Source organism: Lycorma delicatula, chromosome 3, assembly GCF_047948215.1.
Source record: "Lycorma delicatula isolate Av1 chromosome 3, ASM4794821v1, whole genome shotgun sequence".
Lineage (NCBI taxonomy): Eukaryota > Metazoa > Arthropoda > Insecta > Hemiptera > Fulgoridae > Lycorma > Lycorma delicatula.
This window is the reverse complement of record NC_134457.1, coordinates 159,295,407-159,319,913: the sequence shown is the minus strand read 5'-3', so window position 1 is coordinate 159,319,913 and position 24,507 is coordinate 159,295,407. Positions and strand designations below refer to the sequence as shown.

The 24,507-nt window shown below is 31.3% G+C and overlaps 1 protein-coding gene across 1 annotated transcript in view; it reads right to left on the bottom strand.

The window, feature by feature from the left end:
* LOC142321237 (tachykinin-like peptides receptor 86C) overlaps window positions 1-24,507 on the bottom strand; it is a 392,020-nt gene that overhangs the window by 41,257 nt on the left and 326,256 nt on the right. Inside the window, exon 6 of the mRNA XM_075359233.1 lies at window positions 9,733-9,883. Within this exon, the coding sequence (XP_075215348.1) occupies window positions 9,733-9,883 (151 nt within the window). The remainder of the gene's footprint in view (window positions 1-9,732; window positions 9,884-24,507) is intronic.

Below are 24,507 nucleotides of genomic sequence, written 5' to 3'. Positions count from 1 at the left end.
TTTAAGAATTTCCTTTTTAACATTCTCCCATTCTTCTTCTACATTTTCTACCTTATCTTTTTTACTCAGACCTCTTGCGATGTCCTCCTCAAAAATCTTCTTTACCTCCTCTTCCTCAAGCTTCTCTAAATTCCACTGATTCTTCTGCCACCTTTTCTTCAGGTTTTTAAACCCCAATCTACATTTCATTAACACCAAATTATGGTCGCTATCAATGTCTGCTCCAGGGTAAGTTTTGCAGTCAATTAGTTGATTTCTAAATCTTAGCTTAACCATGATATAATCTATCTGATACCTTGCAGTATCGCCTGGCTTTTTCCAAGTGTATATTCTTCTATTATGATTTTTAAATTGGGTGTTGGCAATTACTAAATTATACTTCGTGCAAAACTCTATAAGTCGGTCCCCTCTTGCATTCCTTTTGCCCAGCCCGTATTTACCAACTATATTTCCTTCCTTGCCTTTTCCAATGCTTGCATTCCAATCTCCAACTATTATTAAATTTTCATCTCCTTTTACGTGTTTAATTGCTTCATCAATCTCTTTGTATACACACTCTACCTCATCATCATCATCATCATGGGCGCTTGTAGGAATATAGACATTAACAATCGTTGTCGGTTTAGGTTTTGATTTTATCCTTATTACAATGATTCTATCGCTGTGCGTTTTGAAATACTCTATCTTCTTGATCATTATGAATCCTACTCCTGCCTGCCCATTATTTGAAGCTGAGTTAATTATTCTAAAATCACCTGACCAAAAGTCGCCTTCCTCTTCCCACCGAACCTCACTAATTCCTACTACATCCACATTTATCCTATCCATTTCCCTTTTTAAATTTTCTAGCCTACCAACCTTTTTTAAACTTCTAACATTCCACGCTCCGACTCGTAGAATGCTATTTTTTAATTTTCTGGTGACCCCTTCTTTAGTAGTCCCCACCCGGAGATACGAACGGGGGACTAGTTTACCTCCGGAATATTTTACCAAGGAAGGCGCCTCCATCATTGCTATTTGAAAATGCAGAGAGCTACATTTTCTTGGAAAAAAAGCAGCTGTAGTTTTCCATTGCTTTCAGCTGCGCAGTACTCAGAGGACTGAGTGATGTTGATATGGCCGTTTAAGTCATTGTGACTCACGCCCCTAACAACTACTGAAAGAGCTGCTGCCCTCTTTCAGGAATCATTCCTTAGTCTGGCTCTCAACAGATACCTCTCCAATATGGTTGCACCTTCGGTCCAGCTACTCTGTATCCCTGAGCACTCAAGCCCCCTCCCCACCGGCAAGGTCTCATGATTCATAGAGGAGGATTCAGAAGTTAGTTCTTTCTTTTTCTGTTTAGCCTCCGGAACCACCATAAGGTATTACTTCAGAGGATGATATGTATGAATGTAAATGAAGCGTAGTCTTGTACAGTATCAGGTCGATCGTTCCTGAAATGTGTGGTTAATTGAATTAAAAAGTTAGTTAAAAAAACCTGGTGTAACATGTTCGGTGTTAGATTAGAAACGTACCGACTCAGGTCAGTTTTAACGAGCAGGTCGTACAGGACATTAAAGCGGCAGTTACAAGATCTCCTCATAAATCTTTGCGGAGACTAAGCCGAGAAAAGAAGGGTTCACTAGGTTCAGTCCATACTACAGTGAGGACAATGCTGAAATATTATCTTTATCGAATGCAGTTTTTTCAGAGATAACTAATCTGATTATGCTAAAAGGGTTCATTAAGTGTTCAAAAACTTCATTAGAGGCAGCATTGGCATCTTAGATTAGGTGTTTTTCACAAATGAAACGCGATATGGAGTCAGAACTACCGGACGTGGCGTGCTGAAAACCCGCACATTTTATTTGAATCTTCCTACACCCACAAAACATTGATGTATGGTGTGCGGTTTCAAGGCGGCAAATAATAGAACCCTTATTTTTTGACAAAACTGTGGATGCTTCCGTCTCCCAAGAAATTATACAATAGTTCATAGCCTTACCGCAAGAGGATGAGCATGATTGCTGATTACAAGAGGTCAGCGCCACTTGCCATGTAGCTTGCTCTATTATGGAGTTGCTACAGGATTTTTTGTGGTGGAAGAATCATTTCTAAAAGATTGCGGCTACCAAGATCTCTTGATTTGGCTAATTCAAATTCCTTTCTGTGGGGTTACTTAAAAAAGATTGTTTGCAGGAGCAATCCACACACTCTGCAGGAATTGTGGACAAACATTCCCAATGCCATTCAGGAAACAGACAGAGTACAGCTAACAAGAGTAGCTAGGCACGTGATTAAACGTGTTGACAAGTGCATAGAAGTGGATGGACATCATTTTCAATATCTTTGGTAAATTATTATATAAGTGTTTGCTAATAAACTAGTATTTTTAGACCAAACTAAGTGATGGAGCCTCTTTTAAATTCAATCCATGTAAATATATATATATATATATATAAGTTGACTACAGTAAATGGTGGATTGTTTATTTAAATTTTTTAATTAGTCTCTAATTGATGACATTCGTATTATTAAACAAATTTTCAGAGATTACTCTTCTCCAACCCTTTCACTGTAGGCAGGTCTATTTATACAATTTATGTGAGCGTACGTGAACATACAAGTGTGAGCCTTACGCGTACAGTATATAATATATAGCTTGCCCTTTCAGTGTTAGATAGTGATAACGCTCCACTCAAACTCGATGTGATGTAATGTACCTAACTAAGCAAATTCCCTATTGAAATTTAGGATTATATTGTGTGCATATTATGATGTCAAGCGGAAAATGATTAAGCATTGTGCCTTCTTGTATTCATAATCTAGGGTCCGACTATAAATATTTCCCCAATAACCACGAAAATAGTGCTAACAAAAAAGTGCCAGAACGCTGAATTTGTAACCCCCTACAATTTTTTTCGTGAATATTTATTTATTTTTACTCTTTTCTTAGAATATTATTTAGGCATTAAAATAAGGGTATTTATTTTAACATTTTATTTATTAGTATGACAAATGAAGTAGTCGGTTAAAAAAGAAACAGGAATATTATTATTATATAAATTGGCTTTACTTTCAAAAATATTTTAATATTCAAATTCATATTTGCATTATATAAAATTAACTAAAAAGGCGACACGAACAAAATTATTTTTCTAAATGTCTTAGTCAATAAAACTGAATAACCAAACAACTATCAAGTTACTTCATTTCTATAGACGGTCTTTTATGATCCTCGGTTGATTTTTTCTTCCTATAAGAAAGGATTTTTGTATAAATAATAAATACTATCGTTTTGCAATAATATTTGCAAATTTACAATTTAAACAAGATAATCGTAATGTTAATTTAAAAAAAAAATCTTACTTGTATCTAAATTTCTTATAAAAGTTTCCAGATAAGAGCCTCTTCACATATAGCCGGTTTTATGTTGTAATCTGCGTTCTCGCATCTGTGTGAAATTTTATAATGTTCATTGCTTCCGTCATTCACTCGTTTTTATTTATTTAAATTGAAAATAATATTTTCAAATAATTTTTATTACTACTTTTTTTATTAATACTTTTTCTTATTAATTGATAAATTTTTTAATGCCAATAATTAAACACGTCACGAAAATAAAATATTTCGAAGTGCGATTAAAAGTTAGTATTAATATTAAATAGTTAAATAAAAAGTATGTACATACAAAGAAAGCCGCTGATCGAAACTGAAGCTTTGCGAAAAATAAAAGCAGTGCAAAAATACTCTTCTATTGTTGATACTTTTGAAATTTTGCCGACTTGCCGTATAATTTTATGTATCTATTATATTTTCAACTAACACGTACGCAAAACGTAAACAATTATTCTACCAGCTTCAAAAAAATGTCAGCTTTGAAAAAATGCCGGAAAACCGTTCTGATCCCACTACACTCCTGCCCATAATTTAACTTTATTTTAAACGAAATTTATTTTTAATTCATTGCCTATGTTTTAAATATACATTTTAAGTTTTTGGTGCCATCATCTCTGTAAATTATTTTCAAGCTAAAATTCAGTAAAATTAGTAGGAAAATTTTAGGTAAAAAGATAATCCTTGTTGCCGTATTTCAGAGAGCTTTAATACGTAGTAGCAGTCAATTTTTTCTGCATTCTTATGATACATAGAATTTTTGCCGTAACTTTTCATGCAAGAGTATTTTTTCATATAAGTAGCTTTTTTTTTATAGATTATCGTAATCATAAATGTTCATTCAAAACCTACCAAACTGAGTTTATTTAGATTGAAAAATTTTCACTAAAATACATAAAATAAACAAAAAAAAACATTTCAAACAATTTGCACTACTAATATAAAATTAATTTTTTATTTCTGTGAATTAAAATTTTTGAATTTGCGCCAAATGAAGCGTTAATAAGTTGTTGGCACTCGTTTGTAATTTGATGCCAACTTAAAAACGGATTAATTTAAGGAAAATCGAAAAAGCTTTATTTTTCGTACAAAAAAAATTGCTATAGGAACAAAAACTGTTCGCAAAGCAAAGGTGAGACAATTTCATCTTGAAAGTAAAAAGCGATGTAAAGAGAGTGTTATTAAGCGTGAGGAAATGCTCTTTGGAATTGGGTATTTATTTGTGTTTGTTCAGTTAAATTTTTTGCGTTAAATTAATTTTTAACCCTATGTTTTTCAATTATAATTTTTAATTTTCACGTAAAAATAATCATCAGAATTACACCTGGCTGTACATTCTTATGCTATAAAAATCTAAGAAATGATGATAAGGAAATAGAAACTACTTCGTAAGAATGATAATACACAAAATATTAAAATATCTTCAAATTTTTTCTGTAGACAATTGGGTTTTTCTTACATAAGATCTTCCATTTAATCTGTAAAAATAACTACAGTGGAATCAGTAGAGAAATTACCTATTAAAAAAACCACTTGATGACCATAAGACTTATAAATAAAAAATATTACTGGTTGAATCGAGAGCTTCCTTTTTACCGAAATTAAAAAAAGTAACTCAAAATAAATAATTTATTAAAAATAATCAAGAAAATATAATAAAAATTATGAAAAAAAAATGTAACTGAAGTTCATGTAATAAATTCAAAAATATGAAAATTTGTTTGAATAGGTAATTTTAATCCTAACTGTATCAGACGTGAAAATAAATAGCCGACTTCTTACAAATAACACTGTGAAATTAAACAGAATTGAATTATAAAAAAAAATTACAGAATTGAATTAAGTAATAATTAATATCAATTAATTTTTAAAAACAATATTAACTCATTGTTTCTCATCACTTTCTTAAGTGCTATAATCTATCTTGAAGACACTGCAGAACTCTTTGTAGGAGATTTTGCGAGAGATCGCCTATGGCTTCGTGAACGGTGAAAAATCCACTATTGAAATATTTTATGACCGGAGGAGCCAGTTAATATCATCATACAGCAAAGTAAGGCGTCTAGAGAACATTATTCCTAATATGAACATTAACCTCGCTCCCGAAAACGGACCACAGCAGAAAGAGAGATAGGGTATGTTTTCATTAGAAGCTAATTAAATTTGTGAATCTGTTCCTTGATTTTTGTGTAAATCAAGAGGACTGATTAAAATTGAATTAGGATAAAATTGTCATTTCTGCGATGAGAACTTGTTTTGTTGTTATAAGAATAGTACTGCTGGTGTTTAAAAGACTCAATCAAGTAACGATCTGAGTGCATAGTGTAACTGAAGTTAGATGTGGGAAGAGTTTTTGTGTGAAATCATCGATGTTAGAGGAGGGCGCGGGGATTGCGTTTCTGTGGATCGGTTAATTTGATAGTTGAGGGTTGATAGTTATGGTAGATGGTTATGGTTGGAAGAAGCCATACGAAGGCGACAGTTATATAAGTACACTAATGGAAATAACTGCCGAGGCATTTACATCGTGGCATCCTGACAGAGCACAAATCGATGACTGTGATGTGTATCGTTTTAGAGGGTCTAAAAGACGACCTCCGGTAAAGCAAGGGTTAGGAACGGAGGGGATTACGTGGCGACCGGGATCGTCAGACCGGGTGTCTTCACTTACGCGGGTCACATGCTTTTAGTCATCGTGTGAGCATACCTGCTGATCTTGTTGAAACCAAAATTTACGATTTTCATCCAACGCAATGCAATCAAGAAATTGGTTCAGTAAAATATTTTCCAGTATTACACAATAACGTTTCCTAATGGCAGTTACAGGAACACTAAGTCTGTTTCGAAAATGAAAGGCCAAATAATCCGAGATAAAGTCACAGTACATCACTATAATTTTGTCGCTGTGTAGTGGTTTGCTTATTGCTCGTCTGGAAGCGAAAGTTCTGTGTTTAATAAAGCGTTCAGATGAAAATGGACTTCATCAGACATTACAATGTAATAAAGCACGTTTGGACTTCTATTCACCAATGTTTAAAATTCTTTGTAAAATTCTTGGTGCTTTATCTCTCTCGTTAACTTGTAAACAGCGGTGGCCGTATGCTAGTTTTTTAACCGACAATATCAAAGAGTTTTTAAAAGGAGTATCACGCGTGTTAAATTATCTCTGATATTTTTGCTAAGTAGCTGTAACGGAGTTCGTTTTAACTTGCGAATTTATGGAAAACAAGCCTTCTGGTACAGAGCAACGTTCCATGATGAATAATTCCAAACAGTGTACTCTCCGAAAATCATTATAATAATATTAGCGTTCGACAACGATGCGGCGATCAGCTGTAATTAAAAAAACAACAACAATCATAAATAGCTAATTTATGCCCCTACACATTAATACTGAAAAATAAATGAAAGAAAATAACTTAAAGCATCTAACAGATTTTTAATTTTTAAAAATGCCCTCGTTAAGCTGTGTACGAATATGAAAAAAAAAAAAATTAAATGATTTGTTATAGGTGAAGTTTATTTATAGACTAGAAATAATTATATTAGAAATTATGAGGTTCTCTCGTTCATCTTTATCAAAATAAAAACCATTTACTTACTCCCAAGATAAATAAATTTTTGTAATTCTTACTTTACAGCACGGTTTAATGTTTGGTGTTAATTTTTAACATTCTGTTTGTTATTCATTGAATTTTATTAAACTATTTTTTTCAGTTGACCATGATAAAAATCTATGTCTAATATTGAGGGTATCAATGAAAAAGTAAAATCTCGCTTAGTATTTCGTCGGATTATCACTACTGAAATTATGACTACAATTACTTTTAAGCTAGATTGAACAGTCAGTTTTGAATTTTTATAACAGTATTTCAAATTATTTAGGAAATTAATTGTGGTTTTATTTAATACAATTTATTTTAACTTATTACTCGTACATTCACAAATTAATAATATCGTATTTTACAATATTTAAAACTCATGTCAAATTAGTATCCCGATATTAATTTCTTGAGAAAACGTAAGTCATTTAAATACCCGAATGCTCATAGATTTCCGGGTTTCGTTGTTTCGTTAATTTAAGAACTTTATGTAAGGTATTTGTTACAGAACAAAAAGTAAAATTAATTAAGTAATTATCACTTCTTTCTAGCTTCTTTTTTCTTCTCTCATGGCTCTCATTTTTTGACATGGCTTCGGTTTTGTTAACCTGTACCAACTTTGCCCAAAACCGTAAGGGTGAAAAGGAAAGTGGAACTACGTAAGGTAAGTGGTAGTAGTATGATTTTTACAAACTTTGCGAATAAATTTCTTACAATTCTCTAATTGGATTTTTTAATACATTTGAATTTCTTTTTTCAAATTACCCTACGTGCTAAATCTTATGCTTGTAGGTCAATCTATCGTAGACGCAAGTCGCTCATACAAAATGGCATAATCATTCTCAAAATACACATCAGTATCCAAAGCTCACAGAAATTTAGGTAACGGTCAGCTCTGATTGTGGTAACTTTTATTCTGTTCTCCACAGCCACTAGCTGTACAGTGAATAACTCAGAAAATTCTCAGAGAAAGAAACTTTAACTAGGACCATTTGTGTTAAACTTGAAGCATTTGTATCTCAAGTACTTTTTAAGTATCACAGACTTAAGTTTGACTTTAATACAAAATTTAAAACTATTTAATAAACGTTAAATATTTTTTCTTTTAAATGTTCTTACCGTTAAAAAAAATTCATTATGTTCAATGTCTCTACTCATTAAGGAATTTATTTTTAATTGTTAATGTTCTTGACTAAATATGATTCGTCTTTTCTAAGTTTAATTCGATTTTCATTGTCCTTAGTCATATACAAGCTGTGAATTTTTATTATGAGAACACACAGAATCTGGTCTACAACATTTTTCATTTCACACCATTTTAAAATATTTTACACACATCAACAACGAATTTAGTTCGATGACTCCGATTAGCATTGTTTTTATATAATCATAAAATGCAGTATTTAATCCTTTCCAAAGGCGGGTACAGTGCAAACATGTCCTTTTTAATCAAGCGATACTTTAATTGTCACAGTAAGAGTCCTCGTGTGGCAGAAAGCTTATTACTAAATAAATAAGCGAAAATTTATAACACTGATTAGGCAAGTAAATATGCTAAATTAATTTTCTTCTGCAGCTGGCCAGTAAGCTAATAAATGTATGTATACCAAAGAACCAGTCATATGCTCATATGCATTTGTGCTACAAACAATGTTCCGCAATTTAAACTCTTTCAAGACTCAGCTCGTTCAAGACTAAGTTGTGTTAATCCCCCAGACTCTCAGCTTTTACCTTTTTTCAAATAATCATCCCAAATTTACTTTCTAACCTTTATATGACTTTTTTACATTAAATTGAAGAAAATAACTTGGTACTTCTACTGAAATAATATTTACAGCACCTTAGGTTTTACGTTTTTCAAAATTATTTATTGAATAATGCCATGTTTTCCCTATTTTGAAAAATGTTTACATGAACTAGTAGAAAAAATTATATCGTAAAATTTTTCATATAAACCTAGCATAATGTATAGTTATATAATAAAAATAAAATTAAAAACCGAAATTCATATACACAAAAAAGGGTTTTATAGTGCTGGTATGTGCTACAAACTGAAGTAAATGGTCTTGAAAACTAGTGTTTAGCCGTGGAGATCGATAGCTTCCCATATCGAGAACAGCTCAATACATCGATTACTGAAAATTGAAAAAAATCGTTAGAATTAAACACAACCAGCAACGAGTGACACCGATGGAAACAAAATGACCTGAATTGGTTGATACTGAAGTCGGCAAACGAGTAGTTTGCGAAAAACGTATTTAGAACAATGGAATCCCTGCACTGTATCTCATCCGGTTGCCGACTGACCGACTGAAAAATCGCGCTGTGTCACGTACTGCTGTCGGCTGGAAAGTATTTAACAAAAGTTTATCGAGTCATATTTATGCTTAGATGAGTAACTAACTGTATTTGTTCTCACGCCTTGTCTTTTGCGTGCATATTACCGGGTTTGTGCTCAGAAACAAAAGTCGTCTGCTTAAATTTATTTAGTCGTACACTTAAGACAATGTTACACTGACAAAATAATGCCATCAGCAATAGTGGTTGATAGGCACACTCCCACGTTTGTAGTACTGTTCCATATGGAAATATATTTTCAAAAATAATATCGCTCAAAGTGTGCGATCAAATCAATCCAGCCGCTCATGTGCGCGCGCGCAGAGAGAGAGAAAGAGAGAGAGAGAGACAGACAGACAGATACACACACACAAAATGCAAAAGTATGGAATATTACAAGAAAAATATATAATACCTTCCTTTTTGATTTAATAGAATCAACCTGTCTTTGTGTGAGTACGCCGATAGCGCGGCTGCCCCATAACTCCCGTCCCATAGCAGAATAACATCCAACCATGGCTGCCATTGGTAGAACGTATGTTACAAAAAATAATACTAGAGTATATCTGAAACAATGAAAATTTAAAATAATTAGTATACAAATAATAATTAGCACTTATTAAACTATTTAAACCAACTAACACACGTACGCGTAAGCACATATGTAAAAATACATGATTGAAAAATTCTTCACTTTACAGTTAGTATATTACGCATTTGTCACTTTCTGAGTTTCTTAACATTTATATTCGTGCTTAAAATTTATCAAACACTCTTTTCTATCTTGACAAGAATATTTATTTATGTAGATGTCAAATTAGTTTTCTGAAAAGAGAAATAGTAGAAATTGCTGTCAAATTTAAGCTTCATAAATCTTACAACAGTACCCACTTACATTTGAGTCGTTTTTAATTAAATGAACGAAAACAATGGCAGATTTTTAAGGATTTATTTAATTGGGTATAATATTCTTCCTATACATAATCTAGTGTTAGATAAACATTTAAATGTACATATAAAACTTTTTTATTGAGTTTCATATCTTGCAGATATACTGACGAGATATTTATGCATTTATTCTTTTTTTTTCTTAAATTTTCATTTTAAAAACTTTCAGAGAAGGAATATTTCTTATATTGTACTTTATTTGTTCAGGATAAATTTATTCAAGAATTTTAGTAGTGGCTAATTTATAAATCAGATTGCCAGTTAGTAATTGATTTGAATTTGTTGATGTCTTTTTAAAACTCAATAAGCGTGATGCCAATTTGATTGATATTTTTAAACGTTAGTATTAAGAATAGTTTAAGGGGTTTATTTTATTCTGATGATTTCATTATTGGGTAAACAGTAAGGCTAATTAAATAACAGAGGACACTTTGTATTTTGCTGCATCATTAATCGTGCAGTAATATTTTGAGTCTGATTGAAGAATATTCACAATAGATAGCTGCAGAATGTGAACCCTTCTAGAAAATATATTGAATTTTTTTTTCTCAGTATTTCATTTTTAAAATCGGGTAACTTATTCTCATAATATCAGAATTTTAATTGAAAATTCTGTTAGAATAATTTGTAAGTAAGCGACCGATGTAATATTTTTATGGTGAGAGCTATAAATACATTTTACTTTTAATTAAAGCCTTGTATTTATAAAATACAATATTTTACACTTGTACCTGGCGTGTAACAAAAATGTAAACGAACATGTAAGAAAATATTGCGTGTGGTAAATTTTTATTTAAAATGTAATTAAAGAGAAGTAATTTTAAACTAATATTAGATATATCCAGACAGACATTCCGACAGGTAAAGTGTTCAAATTGTAACAAAACTAAAGTGTGATGATAATTGTTTTCAGGCATTATAAATCGCAATTTTTTTCTTATTACCTTAAAGGAATGTATGAAAACATTGTTGTTGTCATCCGTTCTGTCGTGTCCGATCCTCGGCGATTCTACAGACAAGTTTTTTCCATCAGTTTCTGTCATTGACCGCTTGTTTCATGGCCACACCTGTGTCAGCTTTGATGGTATCAAGCCAACGGGTCCTTGGGCGGCCAGTTCTCCTTTTGCCGCTGACCATGCCAAGCATCATTGATGTTTCTAATAGATTTGACCGCATTACATGTCCGAAATACGAGGGCTTGAGCCGAAGTACTTTGCCTTCAAGGGACATGGCTGGTTTGAACCGCTCCAAAACTGCCCTGTTGGTAACTTTGGTTGTCCACGATATTCGCAGCATTCTCAAGCACCTTAGTTCGAAAGCATCTATCCTACTTCTATCTTTTCTCTTCAAGGTCCAAATTTCATATCCATAGATTGTTATAGGGAAGATGATAGCAGGGACTAGCGGGCACTTAGTGCCAAGACTAATATTTTTATTCTTCCAGATTCGGTTCATGCTTAACATTACCTTCCGGCCTAGTGTTATTCGCCGTCTGACCTTTGAGCTGCACCCATCGTTTCGAGTGATCATCGATTCAAGAAAGATGAATGCACTCGATGTCCTCATCAGTCGTGACTTTGACGTTTTTACTAATAGTTGTTATAATTTTGGTCTTGTTGGCATTGAGTTGTAGGTCCATTTTCTCACCTTTCTCCTTCGATCTTTTTATCCAGACCATGTTCTGATTCAGCTAGAAGCGTTATGTCATCTGCGTAACGGAAATTATTGATGTTGTGACCTCCAATTTTTGACTCCGATCTTAGATTCTTCCAAGTTTAACTTCCGCATAATCATCTCTGCGTAATTGTTGAAGAGAAAGGGCGATAAGATACAGTCTTGTCTGATTCCTTGGCCAACTTTGAACCATTCAGTGTCCCCATACACCGTGGCCTCCTGGTCGGTATATAATGATCTGACGAGGTGAGTTAAGTGTGGTGGCACTTATGAAAACATTACGTTTACATAAATGAAATAAATTAAAAGGTTCGTTTGCTGTTGAATTTTTTGTACCTAAAAACGATAAATAACTAATTTTTATCGCTCAATTAGAGTGTAAAATTTAAAAAGGCTTTCTTATTAATACTACGAGTATTTTAAAGTCATTCCTATGAGCTAGAGATAAATTTAGAAGTACATGTTCACATGATTTATTTACACTATTTTTTTTTTTTTGTTATGAAAGAGTAGGCATCAACAGCTATGGTCATTAGCCCAGTGGAAATTGGTAGCGAATGAAAAGATGCCATGCCATCAACACATTAATTTTTTGCGATTGATTCTACTTTAAAGTTTACATAAAAAAAAATTATATACTTTACATACAAATTTACATATTTTTGGTGTAAAACAAGCATTTATATCATCTTGAAATTAATTAAAATGTTTAATTTTTAAAACTGATTAACATAAAAAGAGTTACCTTTTTCTTAAGAAAAACTTTAGATATCGTTATTCGATATTATATCTTTAAAAAGAAATTTTAAAATATAATAAACAATTCAGAATATACGTGTGTGAAAGTTGAATTGTTGAGATAAGATGTAAACACCGCTCTGTATTTCAATTCGCCTTCTTAATTATGATTAGTGTTGATCTGATGGTTTTATTCCTGCGATTGATTAAAAAAATTAAGCAGTATGATTGGTTAGAATTTTGTGTATTCCATTTTGCAGAAAAATTCATCGTTTTTGCTGGCCTAATATTGTTGTTTCCTACTGAAAAAAATGTATCCTGAATATATTTGCGTGAATGTTGCAATAATATTTAGCATCAAAATAACAAATTTTTTAAGTATAACAAAGCATCTGAATATCAAATGTTTATGTTGATGAATGTGTGCGTGCGCGCGCGAACATAAATGACTAGTCTGTAAATAACAGATGCATTCTATTTTCTTGTTATCTTTGCTTTGCATAGGAAAGCAGAAACTGCTTTTAGTGGCTTATTTTATTTTAGTTTATGCACATTACTTTGGTTTGTTACTTGTTTTTTTTTTTTTTGTTTGAACGGTACTTTGATGGTAACCTATTTTTTACCAACCTCTCAGTGAGCTTATTTACCAGAGGGCAATTTACTCATATGAAATTCATCGTCTACTGTTAAATTAAGCGTGAGCTGATGTTGATTCTCCCTTGACGAAAATTAGACTTTAATATTTACTAGGTCAGGATGTACTTTATATATATATATATATATATATATATATATATATATATATGGAGGAAAATACATTTTGAAACAAATATCTTTAGTAGTTTTCTTTGCATTTCGATTGGGATTTTTTGAAAGCACCATCTACCAATAGGCATACATTTTTTATGTTATACTGATAATGCGTTTCAGAAAAAGGTTTTTAGTGATAAAAATTACAGTAAATAAACAATTTAAATAGGTAAACGTTTTTAAAAGGTTTTTCAACGACATTTTTGAAATTTCAAACACGTATTTGTTCACTTATCTTTCAGGAACAGTGTTTTTATGATTCACTCGTTAACAATGTATTTTAGAAATTGACGCATGGGTACATGAATTAAAGAAAATTAAATTTCAAAAAACGTACGTTATAATTTTGTCGAATTCTGATTGAGAGTTCATTTCCAGGTAATAGATAGTACAAATGGTAAGCAGAGATAATTCTTGTTTGACATCATTTTTTACCATTTCATGCGTATTATATACAAATTTCATTTTCGAATAATTTGTATATTTTCCTGAAACTATACTTCAGGAAAATGGGTGCAGCCGATTGCAGTTACTTTACTACAAAAATGAAATAATTAAGATTTTTTCTGGTAATGAAGATTAAAAGAAACAAACTCAACTAATGAGATAAAGGAAGTGGTTTATATGTCTGTTAATAGTAGTGATGATTTTGCTGATTGACTGCCTCAACGGCTTAATTATTAAATTATTATGAATGTTAAGCGTCATAACCGTAATTTTTGTAGGCTATGGAGCAAATACAATTCTTATTAAAATAAGTATTTTCAAGCATAACAAGCAACCCGGTCAAACTTAATAGAAAAAGTGAGAAGAAAAGTGGTTTCTTGTTCCCTTCTTTTAATGAAGTCAGCAATAATTATGATTGAATATGAAGGTATCAGGTCTACCTATATGCAGGTGGTATTTTGCTCTGGAAGTCCATTTTTTTATTACGAGGGACTGACTGAATATTGTTTTCTGTCAGAACATTGTTATTCTGACAGAAAACAAATGTAACTGGTGCCTCTTATATTTCAGATACTTTATTTTATTCACAGCCATAATAAAGACAAGGATGTATTAAGGTCGTCCAGAAACTAAGAATCGTTTGCTAGTCACATTCGCACAGCTTCACTCACAACAATAGGTCAAGACCAGCTGGTCTGAAAGTTTTTGCTAGCGCTGCACGAAATTTTGTAGTTGTACTGTGACACGGAGTGCGTTTTTTTATAATGGATAAAAAAAATTGAAAATCTCGCCGACTGTAAGGTACGATCGGTCATGCGTTTTTAAATGCGCGTGGTGTTCGTCCGGTGGAAATTCATCGTCAGATTGTTGACTTATATGTGATAGAGTAATGCATGAAGGAAACGTAAGGAAATGGTGTCGTTTATTTTCGGCAGGGAGAACATTTGTTCACGACGAGCAGCCCTCAGAATCCTCTACTCTAATTACTGAACAGCTGAAAGAGCAGATTGACAGACATGTTAGAGAGAACCGGAGTTTCACGTTAAATGAACTTAGTGATGATTTTCTTGTTTGTTCATGGCCTTTGTTTCATAAAATTATGACTGCTCATCTAAATGTGTAAAATTTATGCCCAATTGGTCCCAAGAATGTTGATAAGACAATCCCCCCCCCCAAAAAAAAAACACACATATCTGCTGCTGTGCCATTCCTGCACCGATACAATAGAGACGGCGATAAAATGCTAGATCACATAATGATCTATAATGAAACGTGGGTTTCATAGTACATACCAGAGAGTAAACGTCGATCACTTCAGCGGCACCATTTTCAATCGTCTTCAAGACCAAAAAAGTTCAAAGAAACACTTTCAAAACGCAAAGCGATGGCCACAATTTTTTGGGATCGCTATGCGGTCTTTTAGTATATGAGCTCTGCCTCGTGGGGAGGCAGTTAATACTGATTGTTATTTGGAAATTTTGATAAAAACTTCCTCGTGCAATTCAAAATCGCCGGCGTGGTCGTGGAGTGTGTTTGCTTCATGAAAACACACGTCCACATGCAGCAAAAAAAATTTGAACTTCTCAAAGGTTTCAGATGGAATGTTTTTGATCATCCGCCGTACATTACAGGTCTTGCTCCGATCGATTTCCATCTGTTTACAAAATTCAAGGAATTTGTTGGAGGAAACCGCTATTAGAATGACGACGACTTCAAAACATTTGTTCGTCAGTGGCTCACTGGACTGACGACAGACTTCAGACAAGAGCATATAAAAATTAGTGCCACAATCTGACAAATGCTTCAACTTAGGTGGTAATTATGTGAAAAATAGCTTAAAAATGTAGATCATGATGAATATATAAAGTTAAAATAAATACAACAAATTTGTTATAAAACAAAAACGGTTTTCACTTTTTGTACCACCCTTGTATAATTTAATGGAATCAATTGATGTACATTTTTGTTCATTACAATTATTGCTCATTGTTACGATTTACTGTTTTGAATAAAATATTTCAATTCACCCCGGGTGAATTATAATATCACGTTAAAATATTGGAATACATGGTTTTGTTATTATCAACTAGCTATCTCTATCCGTTTGCTTCATAACGAACTAAAGAATATATTATCAGTGTTCACAGAACAGTACGTTTCCATTTTCAAACATAGTTAATTATTCGATATTTAATTTAATAATATTTTGTTTTCATTCGTGGACGTAAATTATCTGTAAAAGTTAGGAACTGAGTTAAAGAGTGGGCCTAAATTTAAAGAAATTGAAATCTTAACAATGCTTTCTATTTCTTAAGTCAACATATTAATCAGGGCATCTTGATCAGTAATGAAAAATAAATTTATATTATCTACTCGCTTCGCTTACGATTTACTCAAACTTTACGAAAATAAGGAAAAAAGTAATAGAAAAAAATATTAAACTCGCTCTTATTTTGGTAATTTTATTTTGTAATTTACACGCTTAGCATGCGTTTTAACAGAAAATTTAAACGATGAAAATTAATGAAAGTAATATTTTATGTTATTTTAAAGACATTTTTTGAAATTTTTAAAATGCATGTTTCTTTCTTCATCTTGCGGGGATTTATATGTCCTGAAAAAATTTCAGTGAAAAATTTCATAGGAATGAAAATTTAAACAAATAAAATACGAGACAAATTTACGCGGAATATTTTTTTGTTTTGAATTTTGATTGAGGAGATAATTCATATTTATTTTGATAATTTTTTTTCTTCTGTGTAATAATGTAATAAGTTCTGAAGGATGCTCAGTTAGTTCATAAACTGATTTATAGCTAGTTATTTTGATTTCTATCTTTGGAAAAGTAACTCTTTCCATTGTTCTACGAAGTTGAAATTTTAATAACGGTCCCAAATAAATGAAGCGTTATTAGGCTGAGTGTTTTCTCCGCTCTTGTTAATATGGAAAGGGAATTAATACGACTTTAATGTAAGCTAAATGAAGTTTTAGAGTTTTGTAAAAGGAGTTTTGTAAATACATGTAAATTGCTTTATTGTTTTTCTATCGATTTGAATTATTATTATTAATATTCTTACTGAGCTGTTGTAAGAGGTTTTCAACTTCCTTCACAGGATAAGCGTATGAACAGTTTTTAATTCTTATTATTTTATGAGTTATATTTAAATTCTATGAAAATGTTAAACCAGTTAATAACATTGTGGATAGTTTTCTTTAAAAGAATTAAAGTGAATAATTCCGTTCATCAGATAATGAATACATTAAAGAAAGTGATTTTGTATATTAGAATGAACATTAGTTTGGAATAATGAAGATGTAAGGTAAAGATAAATGACTGAAGATAATGGAATAGGAACTTATTTTTCTTTAAATTAATTATCATTGAAATTTTACATAGAGAGCTGGTATTTCATAGTAATTTAATTCTATCATTGTGGTTTAATCTAATTTCTCTTTGGAGTAATGTTGTGGTTACTGAAAACGTACGTAAATGTAAAATTTATTTTACTAATCCTGTTTTCATTTTTGTCCTGTTTTTTCCTCGTGCGTTTAAAATAAGAATATGTTTATAATAAAGAATATGCTGTGTAATTGAATTTTTAATTTTTAATCGATATATTTATTTGTCTCTTAAGAGTCGTAATCGTAAAATATACTTGGCTTGAAAATAAATCACTCCCCAGAACCGCAAAGCGTATTATAGGAATATGATTTTGTATTACGAAGGCCCGAATTTACCCGATGAGCATCTCAGGTATGGATTGGTTTTTTAATTTTTATAGAGCCACTAGATGGAAAATCCCGGGGAGATCTACGGGCAGAATTGGGGGTCTGTTCACGAAGGGTAGATGGACATGGACCTGCAGATTGATCCCGAACATCCAGAGAAGGTTGGGGCAAAATCACTGGCAACTGGGTACGAGTTGACCCAGTTTCTACCCGGTCACGGTTGCTTTAAAGTACATCTACGCGCGCGGAGCGTGACTATTGCGAAAGGGAGGACAAAAGACCACTTTCAGTTAGTGGGCGTCTATCCCGCTCGTAATCCCTCGGGAATCGGGTTATTTCTATTTAGGAGTGAGAAGCATATAGCTAATTAACGATGTCTAGGCAATTATTCCATAACAATTTTCTTTTTTCTAGCAGTTTAGCCGGAGCCACCATTTGAAATGAGGTTTTATTTAAAGACAACCCTCGTGATCTATTCTTATTATGTGATGTGTTTAAAATATTTAGTTGAACTATATAAAATTCACAGCATCCTATTAGGCTTATTAGGGAGGTTTAGAAGTGATGAAATTTTGTGTGAATACTGGAATTACATCAGAATATTTCAAATCCACAAACAGCAAGCAACATTTTTATTTTCTTCATTTCAAGAGTTTCTGTATAATCAATCGCATTTCCGTAGTGAAAGCAACTCTGATTTATCTTAGCTTGTGTCTGATACTTTTACAATTTTCAAAACCTAAAGAAAAGATTGGAATATGTTTTGGAAAGTAATAAATTAATGTATTTCTTTTTTATCAATTATAAGTTCACCGTTTATTTACTTCTATTCACTGATGATTTTATATCTTTGACTTTCGTGAACATTATTATAATAATGCTTTAAAGATATTATCTTAAAAATGTTTTAGTTCTTTTACTTTTTTCTTACGATATTTGTGATATGCTTTATTTAATATTCGGAAATCCTTATTTTGAAAAACGATTAAATGTGTAGAATTTAAAAATTAACTCGACTGAAAAATCGGAAAGTCAAGTATTATTTTAAAAGCTTTTAAGAGTACACTTTTTAAAGTCAGTATTAAATTTATTTCAAAAGTACCTTTCGCAGTCATTTGTGTAATATTAACTTGCTTAGCATATTCTAAGATTCCTTTTTGTTGGAATTAAATTTTTGTGATTAATCTACTTATACTTAATGGAAGTTATTATCAGTGTAAAATAGTTAAATCAAGACAGTAACTTTAGATTAGTAATGCGATTCACTTTTTATTTAAAATACTTAATTTTATAGGAATTACTAACACTTTTTCTGCAATACAAGTACTACGTATAATATTAATTGAACCTTTAAAAATCTAAATTTTTAATCGAACTATATTACACAGATTTTCATGTTGTCTCATTTTGTGTAATTGGCTAAGAACGGGTCAGACCGTATAAAAAAGTGTCCTAATATTTGTGTTTTATTGACCTTGTACTTCGAGTATCGTTTTTTTTATTTATAATAAATATTCTTCTTTATCATAAGCACTATATAAATAAGTATGTATTATTATTCTAACTGTATATAAATTTAAATTTGTTTAGAATTGTTTTAAGGTTACTATGTTTCTTCAAAAACTACTGAACCTATTGTAAATTCCTGCATATCTACTGTTATTTTCAAAGCGTTTAAAGTTACGTGTTATTATGGTTAAGAAACTAAAAACTAAAGAAACAATTTGATTTAGTCCTACAAATTTCTTCAAATTAAAATGAGCATATTTTATTTATCCGATAAAGAATTCTTCTATTAAATTAATCTACTGATCGATTCTTTTGTTAATCATGTTCTTATAATCTAGTAAAAATTCAATAATGATGTTTTATCGGCGGTACCACGGTACCGCCGATTCAGTTACGTGCTACCCAAATGAAACAGATCTATGAGGGCATGAACAGGGAAGATGCCACTAATCTCTTGCTTCAAGAATGACAAGAGAAGTGGAACGCCGCTACTACTGGGGGTTGGACAAATAAGCTTATTCCTGAGATAGGGGCGTGGCTGAGGAGGAAACACGACGTGTTATCTAATCACAATTCCCCTCCGGTCACGGAGGATTTGGTGTATACTCAATTTAAAAGAAGCTAGCCCCCAAATTGTGTGTACTGCGGTCAAGAGAACACTCCCTGCCAAAATTTTTTTAATGTGCAAGATGGGAGGATCTAAAAGCCAGATATAACATAAAAGAGATTATCCCGGAAACTACAACAAAGTATATGTTGAGAGGTAAGAAGAATGGCTGACAATAGAGAGATTCGTGGCTGAGGGTATACGTGCAAAGGAAGTGGCTTATAAAACTGGAAGGAGTTACTTTAAAAAAAAATAAAAAATAAAAAAAAATAACCGAGAACCAGCTCTGCTGGGGCAGGGCTCAGAGAAACGGCATAGCCGGGCCCAGTGTCCCTGGCCTTCTACAACAACCAAATGTAGCTAGTATGTGGTTATTGCATTGGAGCTGTCTTTTTAAGGGATATTTTATAAAATATTTATTTGTATAAATTATAGCAGAGGCCAGTTTGTTAAGCACTGGTACTGTACGCTAGAGATAGAGAAGGAACTTGCCATTAATTAGTAAATTTTATTTGCTTTATATTTCTGTTTAGTTTTTCTCAGTTTATTGTACATTCAGAAAGCGCGTGAATTTTTTTTATTCGACAGAAAAAAAGGATTTGTAAGATTTAATAATTAAATTTTGTTATTATGATAGAATTCTTTCAAAATGAGTGGATTTTAATGAAAATAATCTAAAAATTGTGCCGGGAATGGTAGCGTGTCAGCCTTTCATCCGGAGGTACCGGGTTCGAATCCCGGACAGGCATGGAATTTTCACAGGCTACAAATAAATGTCATTCATCTCATCCTCCGAAGCAATACCGGTGGTCCCGTAGGTTAAAAAAAGTTGTAAACGGGATGTTACAAATACTAATTGTAGTAGTAAAATAAGACCACTCTAAATCAAGAGAACGAAAAAAAAGATTCTTGCGTAGTTATTTTTTATTGCAATTAAGAAAACTTTTTCCAAAATCCGAAATTTCTTGGTATCTGGTTAAATCTGCGTTCCTTATCGGCCAAATTTACTTTTCTAAAAATTATAGGAATTTGAAAATTTGGATGTGTAGATACAATTTCCAAAATATTCGTTTCTATTTGCCTTTATTATCGTTTTATTTGTTCTATAAAAATAAATTTATGAATATTCACTTAAGCACCTATCTCTGAGAATAAACATTTGTTTCATAGGTATAGGAAGAAACATTTAACACGATTTGTAGATTGGTGAGTAACAAGCTGATCCAAGAAATGTACTACATACTACAGCAAAAAGCAGTGGCAAAATGAAATAATATTAAGCCAGGACTGGGTAAAACTATGTAGAAGAGTTCTATAAGGCTGCTGTCTATTAAAACGTAATTTAATATTTCTTATCGAAAATATAATCAATATACTAAATGGAGACAGAAGAATAAATTTAATGGGATAAAAGATAAGCTTTTCAGATTTCTCGATGATATGAAGATTCTCAAAATCAAAATATACCCTCTTCTATCGGCATCAAAATACTTTTGTTCGAGTCAGTGTTGGTGTAACTGTGGATATGCATATAAGAAAGGTGGTGAGGAAGGATTTATTCTGTCGTACGAACGGGTTGGAAATAACGCTTTCGTTCGTAAATGCTGATCTACCGAAGAATGTTTAAAAAGAATGCTTTAAAAAGAATTAGGTACAGAAAGAATAATACGATTTTCTGCCTATTTTACCTCTGTTTTGCTTTAATAAATAACCGATTTTTAAAAGTTTTTATTTACTTTTTATTCGCTGTATTTACATTACCTTTCTCAGAATTAAATTCTCTGTAAGTTTTGCTAATAAATCTTCCGCATTTATTAATCATTTAACAAAGCTATTGTACTGCAAACCTAAAAAAAAATTTTTCCGACACCGAATTCTGTGTTTTACGTCGGATATTTTAAAATCTACTGGAGTTACAGTGCTGGGTTTTGTTTTGTACTATTTCCCAGCTCAAATTACATAAGAAATCACCAACTTTACTTCTTAATTTGGGTTTCAAAAATTACAGTTTCAAAAATTACTTGTTTTCATGAAAAGAGCTGAAATCCAGACGAAATCTTGAAAGGCGATGTCCTTTTTCTCCGTGGGATACTGTATATATATAAATTTTTTTCAGTAATTTGTTTAAAAAAAAACATTGCTTATAGATAACATTGAAAAGATACTGAATAAACTTATAAAAAAAAGACCTGTAAAACCGTGCTAAGGTCAGCTGACAACATTTTAAACTACTACCTGTGGGACCAATTGCAATCATTAATATATGGGAAAAAGTGTAGTACACTATGAGTTAGCTATTAAAATTCTCAGTGCGCTAACTGAGAAAATACAGAATACAAAATAGAGAATACAAAAGAACCCATTGAAATACGGAAAGCTGCCAAAAACCCGGAAAGAGTGCTGTATCCACTATGGCGGAGGACATTTTCAATAGTTTATTTATTTGAGTTTCTATTTATTATTTTTCTAAAATATTTAATTATTTTTTGTAATATTGAAAATTTTTATTCATTTAGTATCTAATCAAAATCCACCACATTTCGATATGTTTTGTTTTTAATGAACTTCGAAGTTGTTACGATTGTATTTAATATCTGTAGATTTATTCATACTCATTTACTCAGAATTAAATTCTCTACAAGTTTTAACAAAGCTATTTTACGTATGTTTTTTGACCCAAATACTGAAAAATCATTTCGCTTGAAATTTTATCCAAAATTTTCCAAAAAAATTTGAAAATAAAGTTTTGGGATTTTTTTTTCAATTTTCAGGTCAGATTTCATATAAAACCATTAAATTTACTTCATAATTTGAGTCTGAAGAATTAAGTATGGCTTAATTTTACTGAAACGCAGTATTCAGGGCGAAATCTTTTGCCAGCCGAAATTCATTAACGAAGCTTTCCGAACTTGTGTTTATATGAACGTTATTTATTATTTTCACCAATAAAACATGTCCTGAAAATTTATTTCATTCTTCGTGAATCACTGTATACCTCCTTTTTTTCCTAAATGAGTTAATCACGTAGTAAAATATTTCCCAAATTAGGGGTTAGGAATTAATTTAAAAAAGTATACATTTTATATTCAAAATATTTTGTTCTATTTGGGGTGTTTCTAACCGTTAAAAACATTTTATAATATTTTATCACCGACTAGCCGTTGCACAAAATTGAATTTATGTTTATAATATTTTACTATTTTTAAAAATAATTCTAGATCGTTCTTTTTTGAATAGTTATTTTTATTTAAACAATAAAGTAAGGAGTTAAGAGATGGGATGAGAGAAAAGTAATTTTCTAGATTTATTTACAAAGGGAACGATTCAATTTTAACTTTTTTGTAAATACTGGGAAACTTTAGCTAAATTGATACAAGTTTTCTTGTAATTTTAAAATTAGATAAAAGATTATTTTTCAATTTAATTGATGGTGTATGTTCTTTATTTACAAATAGATTAATAAAAAATATTACATCTGTTTAATGAAATATCAAACAAAAGGGATATATAAAAGTGTTTTCTTGACAACAAAGAGGAATCTTTTCTTTTGCGTAAATTGAATGTATGGTAGATATTCTTTAAATTGAAATTTATCTTTTCGTTTTTTTCAAAAGAATGAATATGAATTTAATTACTTTTAAAGCATAATTTCCATTTCTGAATAGTATAAAGACATTTTTTATAGATTAATAGTTTTTTTAAATTTTTATTAATGTTATATAATAACAAAACAAATGTTTAATAAAATAAATAATGAACAATTGTGTTACAATAGATTAGGAATAGAAATTATAATATATATTATAATAGAGTAGGAATAGTAATGGATATTGATGAAATGGTCACAAACAGCTTTTGTAGTATTTATTTCTGAACATCATTAATACTACAAATAGTCACCAAAAACAATTTTGTGTTGATACATGATATAACACAACGAAAGCTTATTTTATGTTTGACAAAGGCTAATTAACCTTTTTTTGAAAGCCGTTGAAAGGTATGATAAAGCAGTAAAAGTGGAGGAAGTCTGACGTTCTATTGTGTACGTATGTAAATCATCCGTTCAGCGTTTTTATTTTGACAACAAAACGAATCCTTAAAAGTAAGATCAAATATTAACCGTTTTTTCGCCTTTCATACGTAGCTTGTTTTATAATTTTTCCTAAAGTTTCAAAGTATGGCAGTAAAATAAAAATCTTTTCACCATTTTGAGGATTGAGAAAATTAAGACAATCTAAGATGTAATACGTTCTGGCAGTTTTGAAAATTGGTTAAAAACCTTATGAGAATAATTGTATCATCGTTAACATCGTTCATTGTAAATTATGAAAATAGAGTTAACACGATTGTTGAAGAGCACAATGACAAATGAAAGAAAAGTGCCTTCCACGTTTCTACTTTGCTATAATTTTTTTTTACTCCCACTCTTAGATACAGTTCTGAAGTGTAATGTAAGGGGGTACAGTTGAAAAATTACTTATTACCGACAAGATAAATTTATGCGGCTTCATCTTTTTTGACATGATGGGTTAATACAAGACTAGTAGTTAAAAGTGCTAAGTCTAGCGTTTATGCTGATGTCTTTTGTCAGTGGGATTGAATTCTGCTTTTCAATGTTTAACTACTTGTGAATAAATCCTGACGATTAATTTAAATTCTGTTTTGTTGTAATCACTGTCTGTTGTTATTATTATTTGTTTATTATCGTTGTTTATTATTATTATTATT